The sequence below is a fragment of the Danio aesculapii genome, chromosome 25 (assembly GCF_903798145.1).
Source record: "Danio aesculapii chromosome 25, fDanAes4.1, whole genome shotgun sequence".
In the NCBI taxonomy this organism is placed as follows: domain Eukaryota; kingdom Metazoa; phylum Chordata; class Actinopteri; order Cypriniformes; family Danionidae; genus Danio; species Danio aesculapii.
This window is the reverse complement of record NC_079459.1, coordinates 26,349,556-26,370,310: the sequence shown is the minus strand read 5'-3', so window position 1 is coordinate 26,370,310 and position 20,755 is coordinate 26,349,556. Positions and strand designations below refer to the sequence as shown.

Sequence of the window (20,755 nt, the reverse complement as noted above, 5' to 3'; positions counted from 1 at the left end):
AGATTCATTCTTTAATATTATGAGTATAATCTCCAGTCAGTCCAAATACTAATAATCATCTCTATCCTTTACAGAGCAGGAATTATTAAAACAACCTTGGCTCTAAGAACCACAGAGTTTTTAGATGTCGAAACCGAATATATGCCATGGCAGTCTGCTCTCAACAACCTGGACTACTTTTACCTCATGTTTGATCGGTCAGAGGTTTACGGCTACATGCAGGTAAGTTTGTCTCTGGATATTTCAATAATGCCAGCTAAACTGAGCTTGAAATATATGTTCACATACGTTAATAATTATGTTGTTTTCATTTTTGCAGGCATACATTAGAAAACAGGTGACACCTTTGTTTGAATACTTCACAGATCTAACAGACTGGCAGGATGTGCCTACAAATCATACTGAACAGTAAGTCATGAACATCCAGCATTTACCATAATTACTCTTATAAATATGTATTTATTGTATACTTGTCTTGGTATCTGCAGATACAATCAAGTGAATGCTCTCAGAGTTGCCTGCAGCATTGGGTTAAGAAATTGTACAGATCTTGTTACATCATGGTTCGGAGAGTGGATGAACAATGAAGATGTCAACCCGTAAGTTTCACACTGGAGTAAACAGAAATTTTGTGTCGGACTATTTTATATTATATCTTATATTATATAAAGTATTATATATTTTATATTATACTATATTTATATTATAGCATTACTAATGCAGATCATACAATTCTTGCTAAATTTTTTTTCCACAGTATTTCCTATAACCTTTCATATTTAGAAAATATTGGTGGTGGATGAGGAGATTCCCCCAATGTGTAAAGCACTTTAAGTGTCCAAATAAGTGGATTATATTATATTATATTAAAATATATATCATCAGGGTACTCCGGTTTCCCCCAAAAGTCCAAAGACATGCACTATAGGTGAATTGGGTAAGCTAAATTGTCCGTAGTGTGTTTGAGTGAATGAGAGTGTATAGGTGTTTCCCAGTGATGGGTCGCAGCTGGAAGGGCATCAGCTGTTCATTCAACTGTGGCGACCCCAGATTAAAAAAGGGACTATGCCAAAAAGAAAATGAATGAATAAATAACATCAAATATGTAATACTTTTTTTAAAAACACAACTTCGCAACACATCAGTGTGTCAAAAGTTTGTATGCATTTTCATGATTAGCAACGGGGACAAAAGTAACCCAGCAAGCAGTGGTGTAGTCCTAGCTATACGCAAGTATATACGCAAGCTTCTTAGGATCAATAATTGCATATACCCCCAGTATACTCACTTATTTTTCTGATTAAACTTCCCTAATTTTAGTGTATTATTTTAAATTCTTACTTAACAATGTATATGTGTGTGTGTGTGTGTGTGTGTGTGTGTGTGTGTGTGTGTGTGTGTGTGTGTGTGTGTGTGTATGTATATATATATATATATATATATATATATATATATATATATATATATATATATATATATATATATATATATATATATATATATATATATATATATATATATATATCTTTGTTTACCCCTAAAAGATCTGTTCCTAATCTGCCTTAAAATGAAAATCCTAAAATCGCCCCTGTAAAACAGTATTTCACATTTGTCTCAATCGTGTCTACCGATACAGGGAACGGCACTATATAAAACACTAAAAACGATGAGGCAAAGACTACTCATAAATCGTGTAACAATATGCAATTTATAAGGTATACTAGTATAAAATAGCGACAACAGAAGACAGACTCCTAACAGTCTGGTTTAAAAAAAGCATTCATGAATGTGATAATCAAAAATAATGTTTAAAATATTGATGTTTAAAACTATTAGCTAAACATAATTCATTAAATAGGATTAGACTATTGGCATCTCCCTTTAAAACAAATAAATTTGTTAACTTTTTTTTTTTTTTTTTTTAAATGGGTAGTTTTCCCAAAAAATGTAATTGTCATCATTTACTCAACCTTTACTTGTTCCAAACCGGTTTGTCTTTTTTTTCCTTCTGTTGAACACAAAAGAAGATATTTTGAAGAAAGCTGGAAACCTGTAATCACTGACTTACATTGACAACATTGGCATAGGTTTTTTTTTCCTTTCGTCATGGAAGTTAATAGTTACAGGTAACTGATGAAAAACAAATAAATAAATATACATATATATATATATATATATATATATATATATATATATATATATATATATATATATATATATATATATATATTTGTTTGTTTGTTTATATATCTATATCTATATCTATATATATATGGCTTATGAATCAAAGAAACATTGACTTTTGTCGCTTTTTACCTTCTTTCATTTAAAATTTGGGTCAGGTGTAATAGTACACCACTTTTTTTTTTAGGACTACACTACTGCCAGAAAGTACATCAAGGATTTTAAATAATTTTTAAAGTTATGGGGCCACTGCATATTAAGCCTTTGCAGTATTTCAGTACATTTACTGACTGCAAAATTCAAACGTTGAATCAACAGACTGCCATTTAACACTTTTTTTTTAACCGCTGTTTCTTTCTGCATCAGTATTCATGCCAACTTGAGGTCTACAGTGTACTGCAGTGCCATTGCTGCAGGTGGTGCTGAAGAGTGGGACTTCGCCTGGAAAATGTTCGAAAAGGCTTCTGTCGCTTCCGAAAAAGACAAACTGAGAGCTGCAATGGCATGTGCCACCCAGCCTTGGTTACTGAACAGGTGAGCTCAGAGCAGGTTAATACTGACAATGCATATATCTCTCGTTATATTCAGTTAAATACATGAGCTTCGGGTTATGTTGCAGGTATCTTGAATACACTTTGAATGCAACCAAAATTCGCAAGCAAGATGCTACTTCTACCATCGTCAGCATCGCAAGTAATGTGGCAGGCCAATCGTTGGCTTGGGATTTTGTTCGAGCCAATTGGGAGTACATTTTCAACCAGTAAGTAAACTTGTTTGTGGACTATGTTTCTATTTAACACTTTGGGCTCTTTTTTAATGTTCTAAGTGCAAAGTCTAAAGCGCATGTCGCAAAAGTCTTCACTAGTGAGGAACAGTTAAACAGACCATCTGCAGCGCGTGGATAAAGAACGAGACTCCTCCATTCAGCCTCTTTACTTTTTCTTTACTTTACTTTTACTCTCTACTCCTTTACTTTTGTGGAGTAAGGAAATGGTGTTGTACGCACACCACTGAAGACATCCATTAACTAACATATTTAATTTTGTTTGTTAAGTGCAAAAATTTGTTTCAAAGCTATTTATAAATTCAGCTCTAATTTCCAGCAAACTAATAAATGAACAATAATAATGTTTAGTAATGTTAATGAGTTATATACAAACACACGTCCTATTCTTATGATCCATATAGTGACGCATAAGTCTCCAAAACCCAACAGATGGACAAATCTAAACTTGTTTTTATTAAAACAAATATAAATATGCATATAATAAATAATACTGCTAATAACAATACATCATACAAATACAAATTGTCATGAATAGACTGAAAAAGCCCCCTGAGATGAAGGCATGGAGGCAGTGGTTTTTATATTTATGTAGAAAATAATAATTTTTGTAACATTTTAATCCTTTAATTTTTTTCATACATAAAGATATTTGTGTATTGCTGTACATCCTGTGTGTGTTAAGAAATGTGTAAGCTTTTGAACCTACGTAGGTGCATAACTAACATGATCTGTGCTGGACTTTAGACCAGCTTTTAGTTGGTCAATAGCGCAGTCTATTTCAGCTCTTAAAAATAGCGACGCGTCAACAATGCGCCTTAACACACTTCTATTTTTGACCAGCACACCCATGAGTCCACAAAGCAGCGCAAATGTATTTGCTATTTAAACAACATGGCATAAAACGTAAAAATTAGGGTTGCCTGGTCTGAAAATAGCAACAAATCATGCCAAACACATAGTTTTTTTTATAGTAACTGCATTTCCATGTTTTTTTAAATTCTCCATTAGGTATGGAGGTGGATCTTTCTCTTTCTCCAATCTGATCAACGGCGTCACAAAGAGATTCTCCACTGAGTTTGAACTGAAACAGGTATGTTATCTTCTCCAAGAATGCTTAATTTACTTGACTGCCATCAGTTGGTGTCAAAAATATTATTATTAATATTATTGTATATTTCCCAAATGATGTTTAACAGAGTAAGGAATTTTTCACAGTATTTCCTATAATATTTTTTCTTCTGGAGAAAATCTTATTTGTTTTATTTCGGCTAGAATAAAAGCAGTTTTTAATTTTATAAAACCATTTTAAGCAATATTAATACAGTGCCTTGCTGCTTTTAAGCCTTTAAATTGCACTTTAAATTGAATACTAGTATCTTGAAAAATATCTAATATATTATTTACTGTTATAATAGCAAAGACAAAAGAAATCAGTTTTTAGAATTTAGTTATTAAAACTATTATGTTTAGAAATGTGTTGAACTTAACTTAACTTGGGGAAAAATATACAGGAAGGTGGATAATTCTGACTTCAAATGTTCATCTGAATGTTTCTGAATCTCCTTTCCTGTTTTGCAAACACAGCTAATGCAATTCAAGGAGGACAATGAACACATTGGTTTTGGTTCCGGATCTCTTGCCATTCAGCAATCTATCGAGAGGACGAAAGCCAACATCAAATGGGTGGAGCAGAACAAAGCTGATGTTTTACAGTGGTTTAAAGACCAATCCAAACCCTAAAAGCTACGCATATGCTGTGATTAGTTTGCTCTGAGGAGGAGAAACACTGGGGAACACATTGTTTTGCTTGATCTAAATGAGGACTCACGGAAAATGATTATTTATTATTCATGATGTTCAAAAATTGCAATGTTTTCCAGAGCTACTTTCTTCCTATGATGATGTACAGTGTATAAATATATTTCCTTGGAGTTTGTTTCATGTTGTAATTATTCATTTTCTCTTAGATTATTTTTTGTAAAAAAAAAAAAAAAGAAGTACATAATGGTTTTATAATGTTAAATATCTGTGGAGCTGAATATACAAATGGTACATGAGTCTTTGATATTTTGGGTAATGAAAATAAACACATCCATCCATAATCTTTTCTACTTTTCAAGTCAACTGTATGTTTTCTTACTGTTGTACTTGTAAGGGCTTTTCACACTTCATAAACTCTTGGTTATCTTTATTCTAAATAGGGCTGCACGAAATTGGAAAAGTTTGACATTGCGAGAATTTTTTTCTCTACGATATAGATTGCAATTAATATAATATATTGAGATATAATTTTACCAGATTACTTTAAATAACTCTTTTTGCAAAGACTTTAGATTGATTGAAAAGATTTTATAAGAAAGTGAAATAAATATGTATCTTTATATAATTTATTATATACATATAATAAATAAAATTCAGTCATAAATAAACATAATGGAGCAAATATTAAAGTGAAATAAACAGTGATTTACAGTTTTCTGCGGAGATTCTAACAGTATTCAGTTACAGAATTTGAAAAATCAAACGTAAATTAACATTGCCTAGTCATCATATAAATTGTTCAATAAAATGAATCTTTATGCTCAGTTAAAATGCTTTGAACTCTCTTAAAACGCTTACATAATCACAAGCCTTAAAAACACATGCAGATTAACCTTCACGCTATTATGCTTAAATTCTACAGTGTCTACACAAATCTCATGTGTTTTGACATGTGGTTCCTGGTCATCTATAATGCCAACTCAACACTGCACATCTTGCGATGTGACTATTGCGGGCACAGCAGTCAGAGGCCAGTAAATAACCTTGTCTCATAAAAGTTAAAATATACATCAAAGTAGGAGCTTTTCCTTTCGGTATTTGAAACGTTAAATCAGACATAACTAAAAAATCTAATTTTAGTGTTGAACTTTGATTGACTGATTGTTCCTTCGGCTTAGTCACTTATTTATAAGGGTTTGCCACTGTGGAATGAACCCTGCGGTATTGGTTAAATGCTGGCAAAGTAGAACATGGAAGCAGCTTGAAGCGGAAAGCGTATGTCTGGAGTCTGGAGGTATTATAAAGTTGATGATGAAAACATTGCCATAGCAAACAGTGAGATATGTAAACTTGGGATTGCCTGTTGGATATTTTAAGTTGAGGTGCTTTTTTTTTTATATGAGATTTTTTTATTTACTGTCGCACTAAAGTCCAAAAGTATAGAATTTATTACTTGATTGTTCAAGCTACCTCACAGAGGTGCTCTGTTTGTTAACAGAGTTGTTGAAAGTTAAAATAAGGTGAAATAAAGAATAAGGAACATCCTGGATCTGTTTCTTTGCTCTTCTTTATTCTTTTATTAAGTATTTTAGAAGTATCGGATCGGGTTTCGGTATTGGTAGATACTCAAAATGAAATGACTCGGACTTGAGGGAAAAAACCTGTTTGGGACATCCCTACTCTTAATAATAAATCTTATTTGTTAGCATCAGTGGAGAAACATGAAGAACCCTTAGCATGAATTGAATTTTCATTCATTCATTTTCCTTTGGCTTACTGTCTTTATTCATCAGGGGTCGCCGCAGCGGAATGATCCACCAACTTATTCAGTATATGTTTTACACAGCGGATGCCTTTTCAGCTACAACCCAGTACTGGGAAACACCCATACACACTTATTCGCACTATAGCCAATTTAGTTTATTAAATTCACCTATAGCGCATGTCTTTGGACTGTGGAGGAAACCAGAGCATCTGGAGGAAACCCACACGAACACGGCAAGAACATGCAAACTCCACACAGAAAAGCCAACTGACCCAGCCGGAACTCGAATCAGCCACCTTTTTGCTGTGAGGCGACAGTGCTAACCACTGAGCCACCGTGCAGCCCAATTAAAAGGTTCTCTATATGTTTTTATGTTCACTTTAACGAGCAGGTTCTTTGAGGAACCAAAATTAGTTCTTCATTTCTTCAACATTAGTTCTTCAACATTTCCTTTTAAAAATGCCTGGATGATGCAGAATTTTCCAAACGGCAGCCAAAGGTGATTACTGTTGAATATTAGTTTTATTATTTAGTAGGGCTGCAAACCTACTCTGGTCTCATGGTTTGGTTCGATAATAATTATCATGTCATTGATATCACGATGTTTCCCAGTAATAGGTTGCAGCTGGAAGGGCATCAGCTTCATAAAACATATGCCAGAATAGTTGGTGGTTCATTCAGACAAGGAAACTCCTGATAAATAAGGGATGATTGAATGAATGATATCAGGATGCATCACAATGCATTAACAATAAATCAATGATGCACTTTTTAATTACTTGCACACGTGCTGCCTCCATTGCCATATATGCTACCACAACAAAGTAAGTCAGGAAACCTTCAGTACATCATAACTAGTTATGGTCTGTTACTAAAACAATAGCGAATCATCCTTGTCTACATCACAATGCACCATAGAAGCAAATCATTTCGATATCCTTATCATTTATGCCTCATTGTAAAAAATGTTGGGTTCCACACAATAGATTTGTGTTGGGACAACATAAAAGAATTAAGTTAGCTGATTAGTTTTATACAAATATAAGTAGATTGGACATAAAACAATTAAGTTGTCCAAAAAAAAATCTCATTTTAAGTAAGCAGTTTGAACAATCAGTAAACATAATATTTTGAGTGTGGAGCCTTATTATAAAAAGGCCTCTAATAGAAATAAACATCTAATACAAATCAAACCATAATATATTTTTTGTTAACATTAGATCATTTCACGACTGTGACGCATCCATGTTTGTTTTCATAAGTTTCTTCCCACGATTCTCAGCGTCACATTCTACTAAAGAGTAATGGCTGCATAAACATGTCAGGAAAGACACATGGCATAGTATATTATCCTAGTGCACCTCAACTTATCAGATTTCCAAATTCTTTCACTAGCCAGTCTCGATGTTAATAGATGAGCCATTATACCCTTTGGGAGGAGAAAAGGTGGGAAGAATAAATAAAATACCATCTGTTTGGGCTGATTGTAGCTGACCTAAACTGATAGGGAGCATGAAGAGAATCCATTTTAGCGCAATGTGCCTTGGATGCACCTTCTTGGGAATGGCTTCCCTGGCCACCATTGTTGGGTTGTGGACCGTTCAACTCCTTCCAACAACAGCATCTCATGTCGAGCCTTGGAAAGAGTATCGTCTACCAGACACTCTGTTTCCACACTCCTATAACATTACTCTCTGGCCTCGACTCCAGCCGAATGATCACGGCCTCTTTGTGTTCACTGGAAAGTCCAGCGTGGTCTTCAATTGTCTGCAGGAGACTGATATCATCATAATTCACTGCAATAAGCTGAACCTGACCTCAGAAGATGGATATCTGGCCAAACTATCAGCATTTGATACAGCAGTGGTGCCTTCAGTGAAGAAAACCTGGATGGAGGAAACAACGCAGTACCTTGTCATACAACTGAATGGCAAACTCAAAGCTGGAGAGCGCTATCTGCTTTACACAGAGTTTGTTGGAGAACTTGCAGACGACCTGGCCGGGTTGTACCGTAGTGAATACGATGAGGACGGAGAGAAAAAGTAAGTCCAATCGCAATTTTTAAGATCTGCAAGACATTCAGATCTGCATCAAGATCAACATCTTGGCTATTGTAGCTGGCAGGTCACATGTTTGTTTCTCTCAGGAGCTTTATACCTGTATGACCTTTGCACCATCATATAAAGAGCAGACACTAACAGCAGCTATAAAGCAGCTTTTTATGTTTTTGTTTAAGCGTTATATGATAGAGAGAAGTTCTCATGTATGAGGGGTTCAATCATCATGCACACGTTGTTTGAACATATAAAATACATACCTTTTTCCCACAATGGTTTACTAATAACCCAGTGTGGATTTTATGGTCTGCACTTACCATTATTTTGTTAGGAACGCAGTATCTTGCAGATATGACAATAATGACTTCCTCCAGGATAGTTGCCACCAGCCAGATGCATCCCACACATGCTCGCAAGACCTTCCCATGTTTCGATGAGCCTGCAATGAAAGCGGTTTTCGTCATCACTCTCATCCATGATAGAGGAACCGTGGCCCTGTCCAATGGAATGGAGATTGGTTAGTTCTACCAAAGATGGTAAAGTCTAGATGGGATAGATCAGTATAGCATATAAATTGTGACACTGTACAACAATAATTCATATTTTTACATTACTGTGAGGGTTGGGTTTAGGGTTGGAAGAGGGCAAGATGTAAATAAAGTTCAATTTAATGGATAGTTTAATTAATTATATGAATAATACTCAGTATAATTACTGTTTTACATTACTGTGAGGGTTGGGTTTAGGGTTGAAAGAGGGCAAGACGTAAATAAAATACAATTTAATGGGTAGTTTAATTATTAATATGAATAATACTCAGTATAATTACTGTTTTACATTACTGTGAGGGTTGGGTTTAGGGTTGGAAAAGGTCAAGACGTAAATAAAATACAATTTAAGGGGTAGTTTAATTAATAATTTCTATATTACTCAGTATAAATACTGTTTTACGTTACTGTGAGGGTTGGGTTTAGGGTTAGAAGAGGGCAAGACATGAATAAAATACAATTTAATGGGTAGTTTAATAAATAATATGACTAATACTCAGTATAATTATTGTTTTACATTACTGTGAGGGTTGGGTTAAGGGTTGAAAGAGGGCAAGACGTAAATAAAATACAATTTAATGGGTAATTTAATTATTAATATGAATAATACTCAGTATAATTATTGTTTTACATTACTGGGAGGGTTGGGTTTAGGGTTGGGGTAGGGCTAGACATTAATAAAATACAATTAATGGGTAATTTAATAGATAATATTTACAGTCACAGCTGTATGCCTTCTAGCAACAACCACCAACGAATGTATTACCCTAATGTGTACCCTTAATTTAAAAAAAATTGCTAATGCATTCTTAAGACTGATTTGAATAAAAAAAACATATTTAAATTTACGTATACAGCTTTAATCTACGTTTACTGCTTGTTTTCCTTATTCAGAGAACGTGGACACCATTGTTGATGGACAGCCAGTTACAGTGACAACATTTGAACCCACAAAGAACATGTCCTCATATCTATTGGCACTGGTTGTCAGTGACTACACAAATGTTACATCAGCGGATGGCACCTTGGTACAGCCATCATTTGCCTTTCTTGAGCTGTAAAGCTGTTTTAACAGATAAAAATCATATGTTTATTGAGCACAAAATGTCCCTAATTGCATATGTGCTCATGAGGCGAATGACTAAATGATGTTTGCTCTGAGCAGATACGGATATGGGCCCGTAAGAAAGCCATTGAGGACAGCCATGGTGATTATGCCCTGAATATAACAGGCCCAATCCTGAAGTTTTTTGAAAACTATTACAATGTACCTTATCCACTTTCTAAATCAGGTGTGTTTATGTTATCTATAATATCACTTGAATGTTATTTATATTATTGGCTTAGGGGAAAATACTTTCTTTTCTCTCTCTCTCTCAAAGACCAGATTGCCCTACCCGATTTTTATTTTGGGGCGATGGAGAATTGGGGCCTGGTTATGTACAGAGAAACTAACCTTCTATACAATCCAGCCGTCTCATCTAATGCAAACAAGGAGAGAACAGCCACCATTATTGCCCATGAACTGGCTCACATGGTACTCGTATTTACAAAAACATATGTTAAATGTATAATGCCTATGATGTGCAATTTAATAAAACCATGTTTTTTTGTGTGTATTGGTCAGTGGTTTGGCAACCTTGTGACTCTAAAGTGGTGGAATGAGGTTTGGTTGAATGAAGGATTTGCATCTTATGTGTCATATCTTGGTGCAGACTTTGCTGAACCATCCTGGAACGTGGTGAGTGCTCGCAAATTAATGCTACATGTGCCAAAGGTCAATTGAGAACATTTATATCTTTTAAACGTTAAGATTTTAGTCAGGGTAATGCTATATTCAGTTTTTTTTACAACAATAAAAACACACTGTACTTTTCTAAAAATACAGACAGCAGCTGACATATCTATTTGGAAAATAAAAATTAAGTATAAGTGATAAGTGTTAACTGATAGTATAGGTGCACTAAGACAAAAATTACTTTATATGAGTGATCTCGGGTCCTTTACACCATTACAAAAATGAACCATATTTTACAAGTTATACATTGTAGTTAAACCATTTCAAATTTAAAATAAGCATGGACTTGCTAACCATAGTTTAACTGCGATACTGGGGTCAAATAAATGGTGATCAATGTGCCTAAAACAGGTTTACTGCACTTTTACCATAATAAAAGCATTTAATTTCCAAAAGTGGTCATTTTAAAGTAAAAGTGTAGATACACCCTGCTGAAAAAAACAGCTTAAACCAGCCTAGGCTGGTTGGCTGGTCGACCAGCCTGGTTTTAGAGGGGTTTTGGCCATTTCCAGGCTGGTTTCCAGCCATTTCCAACCTGGTCTTAGCTTGACTAGGCCTATCTATCTCTTTTTTGTATTTTTAACTAAAAATCCTATGGGAAAAACAATTATTGTAGCAAAGTCATCCTTGTGTTTATCATAGTGTAGCAATAGTCTTTTTTTGTAGTTGTTCATTCTCATTTGCCTGCCTTGTTTACATCCTACCTCAGATCTATAAACAATTTTAATGTGACATAAAATAAACGTTTAACCTTAAACAAAGCTCACCTATCATCGTTGAAACGCCTAACGCCATTTAACAGCTCAAATATTTTCTTCGTCCTGAGTCTCAAACGTTTTGAAGAGAAAAACTCATTTGAATCGATCTCTGCTCAACTCCGCCCTGTATGTTAGTATCCTCACGTCACCGCACGCCAGAGGCATTAAAATAAATAATAAAAAATGTATTTTTAAAACAATAAAAAAAAGAAACAGATAATGCACTTTATATCATGTCATGTTATTTATATTATTCCCTTACGTTTTCACAGAGAGACTTGATCATTCTTAAAGACGTACACCGTGTGTTTGCTGTGGATGCTCTGGCCTCCTCTCATCCCCTGTCTTCTAAAGAAGAAGATATTATAAAACCCGAGCAGATCATTGAGCAGTTTGATACTGTTACCTACAGCAAGGTATCGTACATTTGATAAACTTTGAAGAGCACTAATAAGATAAAACTAAATGTTTATTCATTATCAACCTGTAGGGGGCGGCAGTGCTGAGAATGCTGTCAGATTTCCTCACAGAGGCTGTGTTCGTTCAGGGACTAAATGTGAGATACATGCTCTTGCATATAATAATAACTTGTGTTTTGTCTCTAAGTTTAATGTTTATGCTCCATATATGCAGCAAAGTAAATTTCTATTATGTTCTCCTCTGAAAAGACATATCTTACCATGTTTGCCGATCAAAATACAGTCGGTGAGGATCTGTGGAATCACCTTCAAACTGTGAGTTGCCTCAAAATTAAAATAGAAACTTAAATATGTCAATATAATGCATTTGAAACGTACTTACTTGACTAATATTTAATTGAAAGTTCTTAGAAATCCTAACGTTTGTCAGTACTGCCCTCTAGTGATTCATTTATTACAATTTTAAAGGGGTAAGTTAGTTCACCTCAGAATGGAAATGTATTTACTTTCCATAAAGTAGTTAGAAAACTTTGATCTTTTTTGTAATATTTTGAACACCTGTAACCATTGACTTTTATAGTAGGAACAACAATTACTATGGAAGTCAATGGTTACAGGTTTTCAGCATTCCTCTATCTTCTTTTATTTTTGCGAACAACAGAAGAAACTAAGAAACTAGTAAAGGTTGTGTAAATGATGACAGAATTTTCCTTTTTGAGTGAACTATCTCTGTAACACCTCTAGGCTGTTGATAACACTGGAACAATACTTCCCTTAAGTGTTAAAGAAATCATGGACAGATGGGTTCTTCAAATGGGTTTCCCAGTGGTCACGGTCAACACTACGACCGGTCAAGTCTCTCAGATGTATTTCCGTCTGGATGCTGAGTCTTCAATACAGAGGTCATCTCCATTCAAGTAGGCCTAAAGTTACTTCAGGAGCTGCAGAAGTGGTCAACATTTGAAGTGGATTAAAAATAGGTGCTGTTTAAAAGGTTTAGAATAACTTTGATGCAAGGTTTTGAATCCCTTCAAATGTCGACCACTGTAGTGTTGCAATTATACCTGTTTTTTATAGTGTTTAATACTATTTTTACTGATTCTTTTAGCTATGAATGGATTGTACCTATTAACTGGATGAAATCAAAGATGGCGCAGTCACGCTTTTGGCTTTTGAAAAGAACTGGTACTGTATGAGCCCAAAAACAAACCAGTTATTTTGTTTTTATTATGTCCTTTCAGCCAGTTCTGAATGTAACAAAGGCTACGTTTATACTGCAAGGCTTAGTGATCAAATCAACATTTTTCTGTTCACATTGTTGTTATAAATGTGGTCAGAATCAGATTTCTAGTGTGAACAAACCATGGTCCTAAACTGACCCGCATGCGCAAAAGTACAGCTACAGACAGCATAAAATGTCTAATTATGTACACAACATGTATACTGTATAAAGTAAGTACGTTGTCAGATTAGGTTTAATATGATTATTGCTCTTTTCACAGACAACAGTAAACTGTAAAGGGCTATTCTGCTACTACTAATGTGTATTTCAGCATTCGAAACCTAAAATAAGTCTCTTGTGATTGAAAACACTGATCATTTGTGATTTATGACAAGCGCAGTGCGTGTGTGGTGATCTCATCAAAGGGTATTGAGCAGCCGCAAACACAACTGAGAAGGCGGAGTTGGTTCATTTTCATATTCATATCATTTTATATCATAATCTTTCATATTTGGTTGTGTTAATGTATTAATTAATTAAGTCAAATATAGCTATTTTGTGTAGGCCTATGTGTTTTATTCATTTTATATATGCAATTTTTATGGTTAATGATTGGTTAACAAGTACCAGCTTTAGTTTCAGTGTGCTATTCTACTATGCTGCTAAGGAGTAGATGATGTTTGGAGCACAGAATGATGACGCATGTTGATTGAAGATTATGTAAAAGTCACATGAAATCCTACATAACCGTTCGCACTTCGGTCACATTCCAAAACATCGGTATCAGCAGTATCTGATTTAATACAACATACCAAAGTGGCACACATCTGAATTGAAAAGATCAGATTGCATGTGGTTTGGGCTGTTCACACTGTGATGACAAAAACAGATCTGAGGCCAAAAAAACAACCGATTTGGGCCACATTTGCCTGCAGTGTGAATGTAGCCAAACTCTCATTATGTATAATAAACAGATTTAAACAATTATCTTTCAACATATAGATTTACACAGTGATGTCAAGACGACTGGAAATGAGTGGGTGCTTCTGAATCTGAACATCACAGGATATTACAGAGTAAATTATGACTATGGTAACTGGGAGCGCCTCCTAAATCAGCTGGCAGAGAATCACAAGGTAAATACACACATGTATATATAATTAGATTTAATATTAAATCAACCAGGGCGACACGGTGGCTCAGTGGTTAGCACTGTCGCCTCACAGCAAGAAGGTCGCTGGTTCGAGTCCAGGCTGGGCCAGTTGGCATTTCTGTGTGGAGTTATGTTCTCCCTGTGTTTCCTCCAGGTGCTCCGGTTTCCCCCACAGTCCAAAGACATGCGCTATAGGTGAATTGAATAAACTAAATTGGCCGTAGTGTATGTGTGTGAATGAGTGTGTATGGATGTTTCCTAGTTCTGGGTTGCAGCTGGAAGGGCATCCACTGTTAAAAACATATACTGGATGAGTTGGCGGTTCATTCCGCTGTGGTGACCCCTGATGAATAAAGGGACTAAGCCGAAGGAAAATGAATGAATAAATGAATTAAATCAACCACATTCACTTTCTTTCTAAGATTATTACTGTACTATAATTTTTGTACAGGTCATTCCAGTCATCAACAGAGCTCAGATAGTGGATGATGCATTTAATCTCGCAAGGTAAAAGGACATACAGCAAAACTGAGAAAGATAATAGTTATTGCTTATAATATGTGAATGAAAATTTAAATGTAATCTAAATTCTTTTTCAAGGGCTAAGATAATTCCTGTCACTTTAGCACTAAAAACTACTACATACTTATCTGAAGAAAGAGAATATATGCCTTGGCAGTCTGCCCTCAACAACTTGGATTATTTCTACCTCATGTTTACGCAAACTGAGGTCTATGGACTCTTACAGGTTTGTTCTAATAATTAATCTATGTAAAAAAAAATCATACTAGATAATTGTGTCTGTTGTACAAGTATGTACATATGCATGTTCTTTTCATATTAATGTTTTCAATATGAATTGTGCATTTCTTGTTGTAGGTCTACACTAAAAAGCAGGTGACCCCACTTTTTGACTATTTCAAGTCTATAACTGAAGACTGGTCTGATGTTCCCTCTGGCCATACAGACCAGTAAGTGATCCATATATATATTGTTTTTCTATAATGATATTTTTAAGTGATGTCAAAATTGTATTACTATAATGATTTTGTTTTAAAAAAGTCATAAATTATGTATATTTGACTCATTTTTTGTATTGTCCTTGTGTAGGTATAATCAAGTTAATGCAATTAGATTTGCCTGCAGCACTGGTGTAGATGAATGTCAAAGTCTCACTTCAAGCTGGTACAAACAATGGATGGACCAGCCAAACCACAACCTGTGAGTATATTCAGTCTGCACTTGAGCAATTGGTGCTTTGTTGGCACATCGAGCCATTAGTATTTGCAGTGTTGTGCTGAGTTTCCCATTTTTAATGAGGAATACAAACTATTGAGACCTAAACATGCACAGATATGGAAATTATAGTTAGTATCAATAATAGATAACTGCTTATCAGGATAGTTCACCCAAAACTGAAAATTCATTTTCTCACCCTTCACTTGTTCCAAACCTATTTGTCTTTCTTTCTTCTGTTGAATACAAGAAAATATATTTTGAATTAAGTTGGAAACCTGTAACCATTGACTTCCATAGTAATTGTTTCTCCTACTATGGAAATCAGTGGTTACAGGTTTTTAGTTTACTTTAAAATGTCATCTTTAGTGTTCAACAGAAAAAAAAGAAAGTCATAAAGATTTAAAAACCACTTGAGGGAGCGTAAATAGTCAGTAAATTTACATTTTTGAGTGAACTATCCCTATAATGTGATTTTTGGAGCCTTATTAAATGAACAAAACACACACACACCAAACAAAATCAATGGCTGCCTGACTTTATTTTAAATAAAACAGCACCAAAATAATTAATTTATTAATTTTCCTATCTGTCCAATACCAGTAACATAAAAAAACATTTAGCAGCAGATTTCAATATAGCTGATGAATAACATACATCAATATTGATCCCTGCTGATAGACCATTGCAATGTGGTCATGTCATTGGCCCATGCACATTTCCTGCTTGTTATCAAACTCAATCATTCATTCATTTGCTTTTCGGCTTAGTCCCTTTATTAATCTGGGGTCACCACAGTAGATTGAACCGCCAACTTATCCAGCATATGTTTTATGCAGCGGATGCCCTTCCAGCTGCAACCCATCACTGGGAAACCCATACACACTCATTCACACACATACATACACTATGGCCAATTTAGCCTACCCAATTCACCTGTACCGGATGTCTTTGGACTGTGGGGGAAACTGGAGCACCGGAGGAAACCCACGCAAACGCAGGTAGAACATGCAAACTCCACACAGAAACACCAACTGACCCAGCCGAGGCTCAAACCAGCGACCTTCTTGCTGTGAGACAACAGCACTACCTACTGCGCTACAGCTATCAAACTATTTTATTAATTTAACAAGAGGCAATTCAATCATAACTTAACGTTAAAACAGCTCTCATAAGTTTATTTATCAATATGTGGCTCTTTTTGGATTCTTGGAAGCTATAGAAAATAAAATTTGCAACAGGAAATATGCATAATAAATAATTGGGTCCATTGTTTTTGTTTACATCCCTCACATATTGTCAATAGATGATAATATCCTAACTTAAAAAAATAACAATTTTGCTGTTTGTTCAAACTAATTATTTGAAATGAGCTTAAACAGCACAGGGGGCGACGCAGTGGCATCACAGCAAGAAGGTCGCTGGTTCGAGCCTCGTCTGGGTCAGTTGGCGTTTCTGATGGAGTTTGCATGTTCTCCCTGCGTCCAATGACATGCGGTACAGGTGAATTGGGTAGGCTAAATTGTCTGTAGTGAATAAGTGTGTATGGATGTTTCCCAGAGATGGGTTGCAGCTGGAAGGGCATCCACCATAAAAACGTGCTGGATAAGTTGCTGGTTCATTCCGCTGTGGTCTCCCCGGATGAATAAAAGGGACTAAGCCGAAAAGAAAATGAATGAAACAGCACAATTTTTTTTATTTTCTGGGGACAACTTAATTGTTTTATCCACTTAAATTTGTTAACTTAATCGATTTGTGTTTGGACACCATGAACGATTTGTGTGGAATCCTGCCTTTTTTTTACAGTGCAACATGGATGTAGAATGCACATATAAGTTTGCAGTCACTTGTAGTCTCTTTGGTTTTTGTCGCTGCTAGCTCTTGAACTTCACAACGCCAAAGCTTTCGTAGGCTTGGTGCATCAGGTCCAATCAGAATCTGTGGACAAAATCTTAAATGACTTGTTATTAACATAGCTACATTATTAATAGATCTAATTGAAGTTTCTGGTTTAAAGGATTCACCCCAACTTGAGATCAACAGTGTACTGCAGTGCTATTGCCACAGGGGGCGCTGAAGAGTGGGACTTTGGCTGGAAGATGTTTAAAATTGCCACCATCGCCATCGAAGCTGACAAACTCATGTCGTCTCTGGCTTGTGCAAAAAATCGAACTCTTTTAAAAAGGTTTGAAAGTACTTATTCATATCAGTACTTTCAGAAATTTGTGAAAGGAATAATATTATATATTTTTTGTCATATTTATTCTTTACTGTCATAAATATAGGTACCTTGGCTACACGCTGGATCCATCAATGATCCGGAAACAGGACGCCACATCTGTGATTGTGTATATTGCTAGTAATCCAGATGGTCAGACGCTGGCATGGGAATTTGTCAGGAATAAATGGAAATACATGTTCACAGAGTGAGCCTTTTGTACATATATTATATACAATTTTCATTTTTTTATTTGAAGTGTACTTTAAATACAGGCATGCGATTGATATATTTAAATTGTGTCATTAGGTATGGCGTTGGATCGTTTAACTTTGCCAGCCTTATAAGTGGCATAACCAAAACATTTTCAACTGAAGCTGAACTTGAGGAGGTGAGAGTTTTCTAAATAATTTAATATTGTCTTATCACCACGACTCATGAATTTATTGAAACCATGTTAAATTCTAACATGAATATCTTTTATTCATATCTCTAAACATGTAAAAAAGCTGCTGAAGTTTAAAAGTGATAATTCTGAGATCGGCTTTGGATCAGCGACAGCAGCTCTGGAACAGGCCATCGAGACGACAAAAGTCAATATAAAATGGGTGGCTGAAAACCAGGAGGAAATCACAGACTGGCTTGTGGCTCAGTCTGCTTAAACATAATGGGTGCTGCACAAACTGTAACACTGTATGTCTCTACATAGGAGCATTTAGAGAATAGCATAAAACATTTACAGAAAGCATCATCAGATGGACAGTAATCAGGCTTTGAATTATACATTTACTATTGAGCCAGCTTTTTTCAGTATTTTGTGTAATAAATATGCTTCAGTGATCCAAATTCATATATTTAATTCAATTACATCTTATTGGTTATGATACTTTAAGTATTTTGAGGGATAATAATGAGCTGATTCTAACATGTAACTTCTAATGGGTTATTTCAACAAACACAGGGTTCTTATATCTTTTCCAAAGTCAAATTTAAGGACTTTTTTCGGGCACATTTAGGTGAAAATTCAAACTGTTCCAAGACTTTACAACTGTGTTAAATTACATATTTACAAGCACACATTATATAAGATGCTATTTGTTATAATATGCTATAGTATAGCATAGCAAATCATTGCAAAGCTTAGTATTCTAAGGAACATTCTATCTTATATATGTAATATTTCACCTTAAATTTATATATATGTTTAATGATCTAATATTTTCCAAATGCTACTGTAAGTATCAAAACAAAGTAATTTTAAATATAATACAGGCTTTATTAAATTTAAACAGAAAAAACTCCACTTGGTGGCACCAAGTCTCTATATTTGTCACTTAATTATTCATTCAGATTCATTCAAAACGGCTCATTCAGTTATTGCAAGAAAAGTGCCTTTTGAACATGTACAGTATCTATCTGTAGATCTGCTGGTGTTCAGACTCTAGGTTCAGACCATAGACTAAAAAAATCAGCTTTGTAACACAGACACATATCAATCATATGGAAAATTCAGTGTTAAATAAAAAGCTTTTCAAATCAATTTTTTTGACTGCAATTGTTATTTTTTATTGTTACATCTTACCCTGGTTTTATATATATATATATATATATATATATATATATATAATATTTTCAATAGCAAACACCTGTAGCTAATCTGAATCACATTTTGAACGCTCTGGCTTAAAAGATATAAAGTATATAGAGTGTGTTTGTTTAACTGAAAAAATGTGTGAAAGAAACCATCTCTGGGGTTTACAGAGAATGGTCTAAAAAAGAGAAAATATCCAGTGAGCGGCAGTTCTGTGGGCGCAAATGCCTTGTTAATGCCAGAGGTCAGAGGAGAATGGCCAGACTGGTTCGAGCTGATAGAAAGGCAACAGTAACTCAAATAACCACTCGTTATAACTGAAGCATGCAGTAGAGCATCTCTGAACGCACAACACATTGAACCTTGAGGCGCATAGGCTACAGCAGCAGAAGACCACACCGGGTGTCACTCCTGTCAGCCAAGAACAGGAAACTGCGGCTACAATTCGCACAGGCTCAGCTCAGCAAAATTGGCCAATAGAAGATTGAAAAAACGTTGCCTGGTCTGATGAGTCTCGATTTCTGCTGCAATTTTCGAATGGTAGGGTCAGAATTTGGCGTCAACAACATGAATATGATCCATCCTGCCTTGTATCAACGGTTCAGGCTGCTGGTGTGATGGTGTGGGGCATATTGTCTTGGCCCACTTTTGGCCCATAGTACCAACTGAGCATCGTGTCAACGCCACAGCCTACCTGAGTATTGTTGCTGACCATGTCCATCCCTTTATGACCACAGTGTACCCATCTTCTGATGGCTCTTTCCAGCAGGATAACGCGCCATGTCATAAAGCATGAATCATCTCAGACTGATTTCTTGAACATGACAATCAGTTCACAACTCAAATGGCCTCCAAAGACACCATATCTCAATCCAATAGAGCACCTTTGGGATGTGGTGGAACGGGAGATTCGCATCATGAATGTGCACCCGACAGATGTGTAGCAACTACATGATGCTATCTTGTCAATATGGAGCAAAATCTCTGAGGAATATTTCCAGGACCTTGTTTAATCTAGGCCACGAATGATTAAAGCAGTTCTGAAGGCATTTTAACTTTTTCAAAAGAAACAATTCAGTACTTTCTCTGTTCTTTACATAGTGCGTGCAGTTAGAACATTGATAGTATACATTTTCAGCATATATTTTCCCGTGTTTAAACTTTAAAGTGTCTGCAATGCAATTTTAAATGTAATTAAATAAAGGGCTGATTCTGGTGAACATTTATTCAATTCATTCATTCATTTTCTTTTCAGCTT

General features: G+C 35.3%; 2 protein-coding genes across 2 annotated transcripts in view; both read left to right on the top strand.

Moving 5' to 3' along the window:
• anpepb.1 (alanyl (membrane) aminopeptidase b, tandem duplicate 1) overlaps window positions 1–5,082 on the top strand; it is a 16,069-nt gene extending 10,987 nt beyond the window's left edge. Inside the window, exons 14-20 of the mRNA XM_056451930.1 lie at window positions 75–222; window positions 320–408; window positions 489–599; window positions 2,551–2,718; window positions 2,804–2,944; window positions 3,980–4,061; window positions 4,556–5,082. Of these exons, the coding sequence (XP_056307905.1) occupies window positions 75–222; window positions 320–408; window positions 489–599; window positions 2,551–2,718; window positions 2,804–2,944; window positions 3,980–4,061; window positions 4,556–4,711 (895 nt within the window). The 3' untranslated portion in view covers window positions 4,712–5,082. The remainder of the gene's footprint in view (window positions 1–74; window positions 223–319; window positions 409–488; window positions 600–2,550; window positions 2,719–2,803; window positions 2,945–3,979; window positions 4,062–4,555) is intronic.
• Window positions 5,083–7,993: 2,911 nt separating this feature from the next.
• On the top strand, window positions 7,994–19,446 carry LOC130219774 (aminopeptidase N). Its single transcript, XM_056452248.1, has 20 exons — window positions 7,994–8,539; window positions 8,929–9,071; window positions 9,997–10,130; window positions 10,268–10,394; window positions 10,485–10,639; window positions 10,730–10,843; window positions 11,931–12,074; window positions 12,149–12,214; window positions 12,327–12,392; window positions 12,822–12,994; window positions 13,186–13,262; window positions 14,302–14,435; window positions 14,904–14,959; window positions 15,053–15,200; window positions 15,332–15,423; window positions 15,563–15,673; window positions 17,706–17,873; window positions 17,974–18,114; window positions 18,216–18,297; window positions 18,416–19,446. Exons 1-20 carry the CDS (start codon window positions 8,010–8,012, stop codon window positions 18,566–18,568), a joined length of 2,814 nt encoding a protein of 937 aa, XP_056308223.1. The 5' UTR covers window positions 7,994–8,009; the 3' UTR covers window positions 18,569–19,446.
• The last annotated feature ends 1,309 nt before the right edge of the window (window positions 19,447–20,755 follow it).

Excerpts from the sequence above, each read along its gene's own strand:
- LOC130219774 (XM_056452248.1), top strand. The coding sequence starts at position 8,010 with ATGAAGAGAATCCATTTTAGCGCAATGTGCCTTGGATGCACCTTCTTG. Across the intron at positions 8,540-8,928 it reads GATGAGGACGGAGAGAAAAA|GATAGTTGCCACCAGCCAGA; the intron begins GTAAGTCCAATC and ends GACTTCCTCCAG. Across the intron at positions 12,215-12,326 it reads TGTTCGTTCAGGGACTAAAT|ACATATCTTACCATGTTTGC; the intron begins GTGAGATACATG and ends TCCTCTGAAAAG.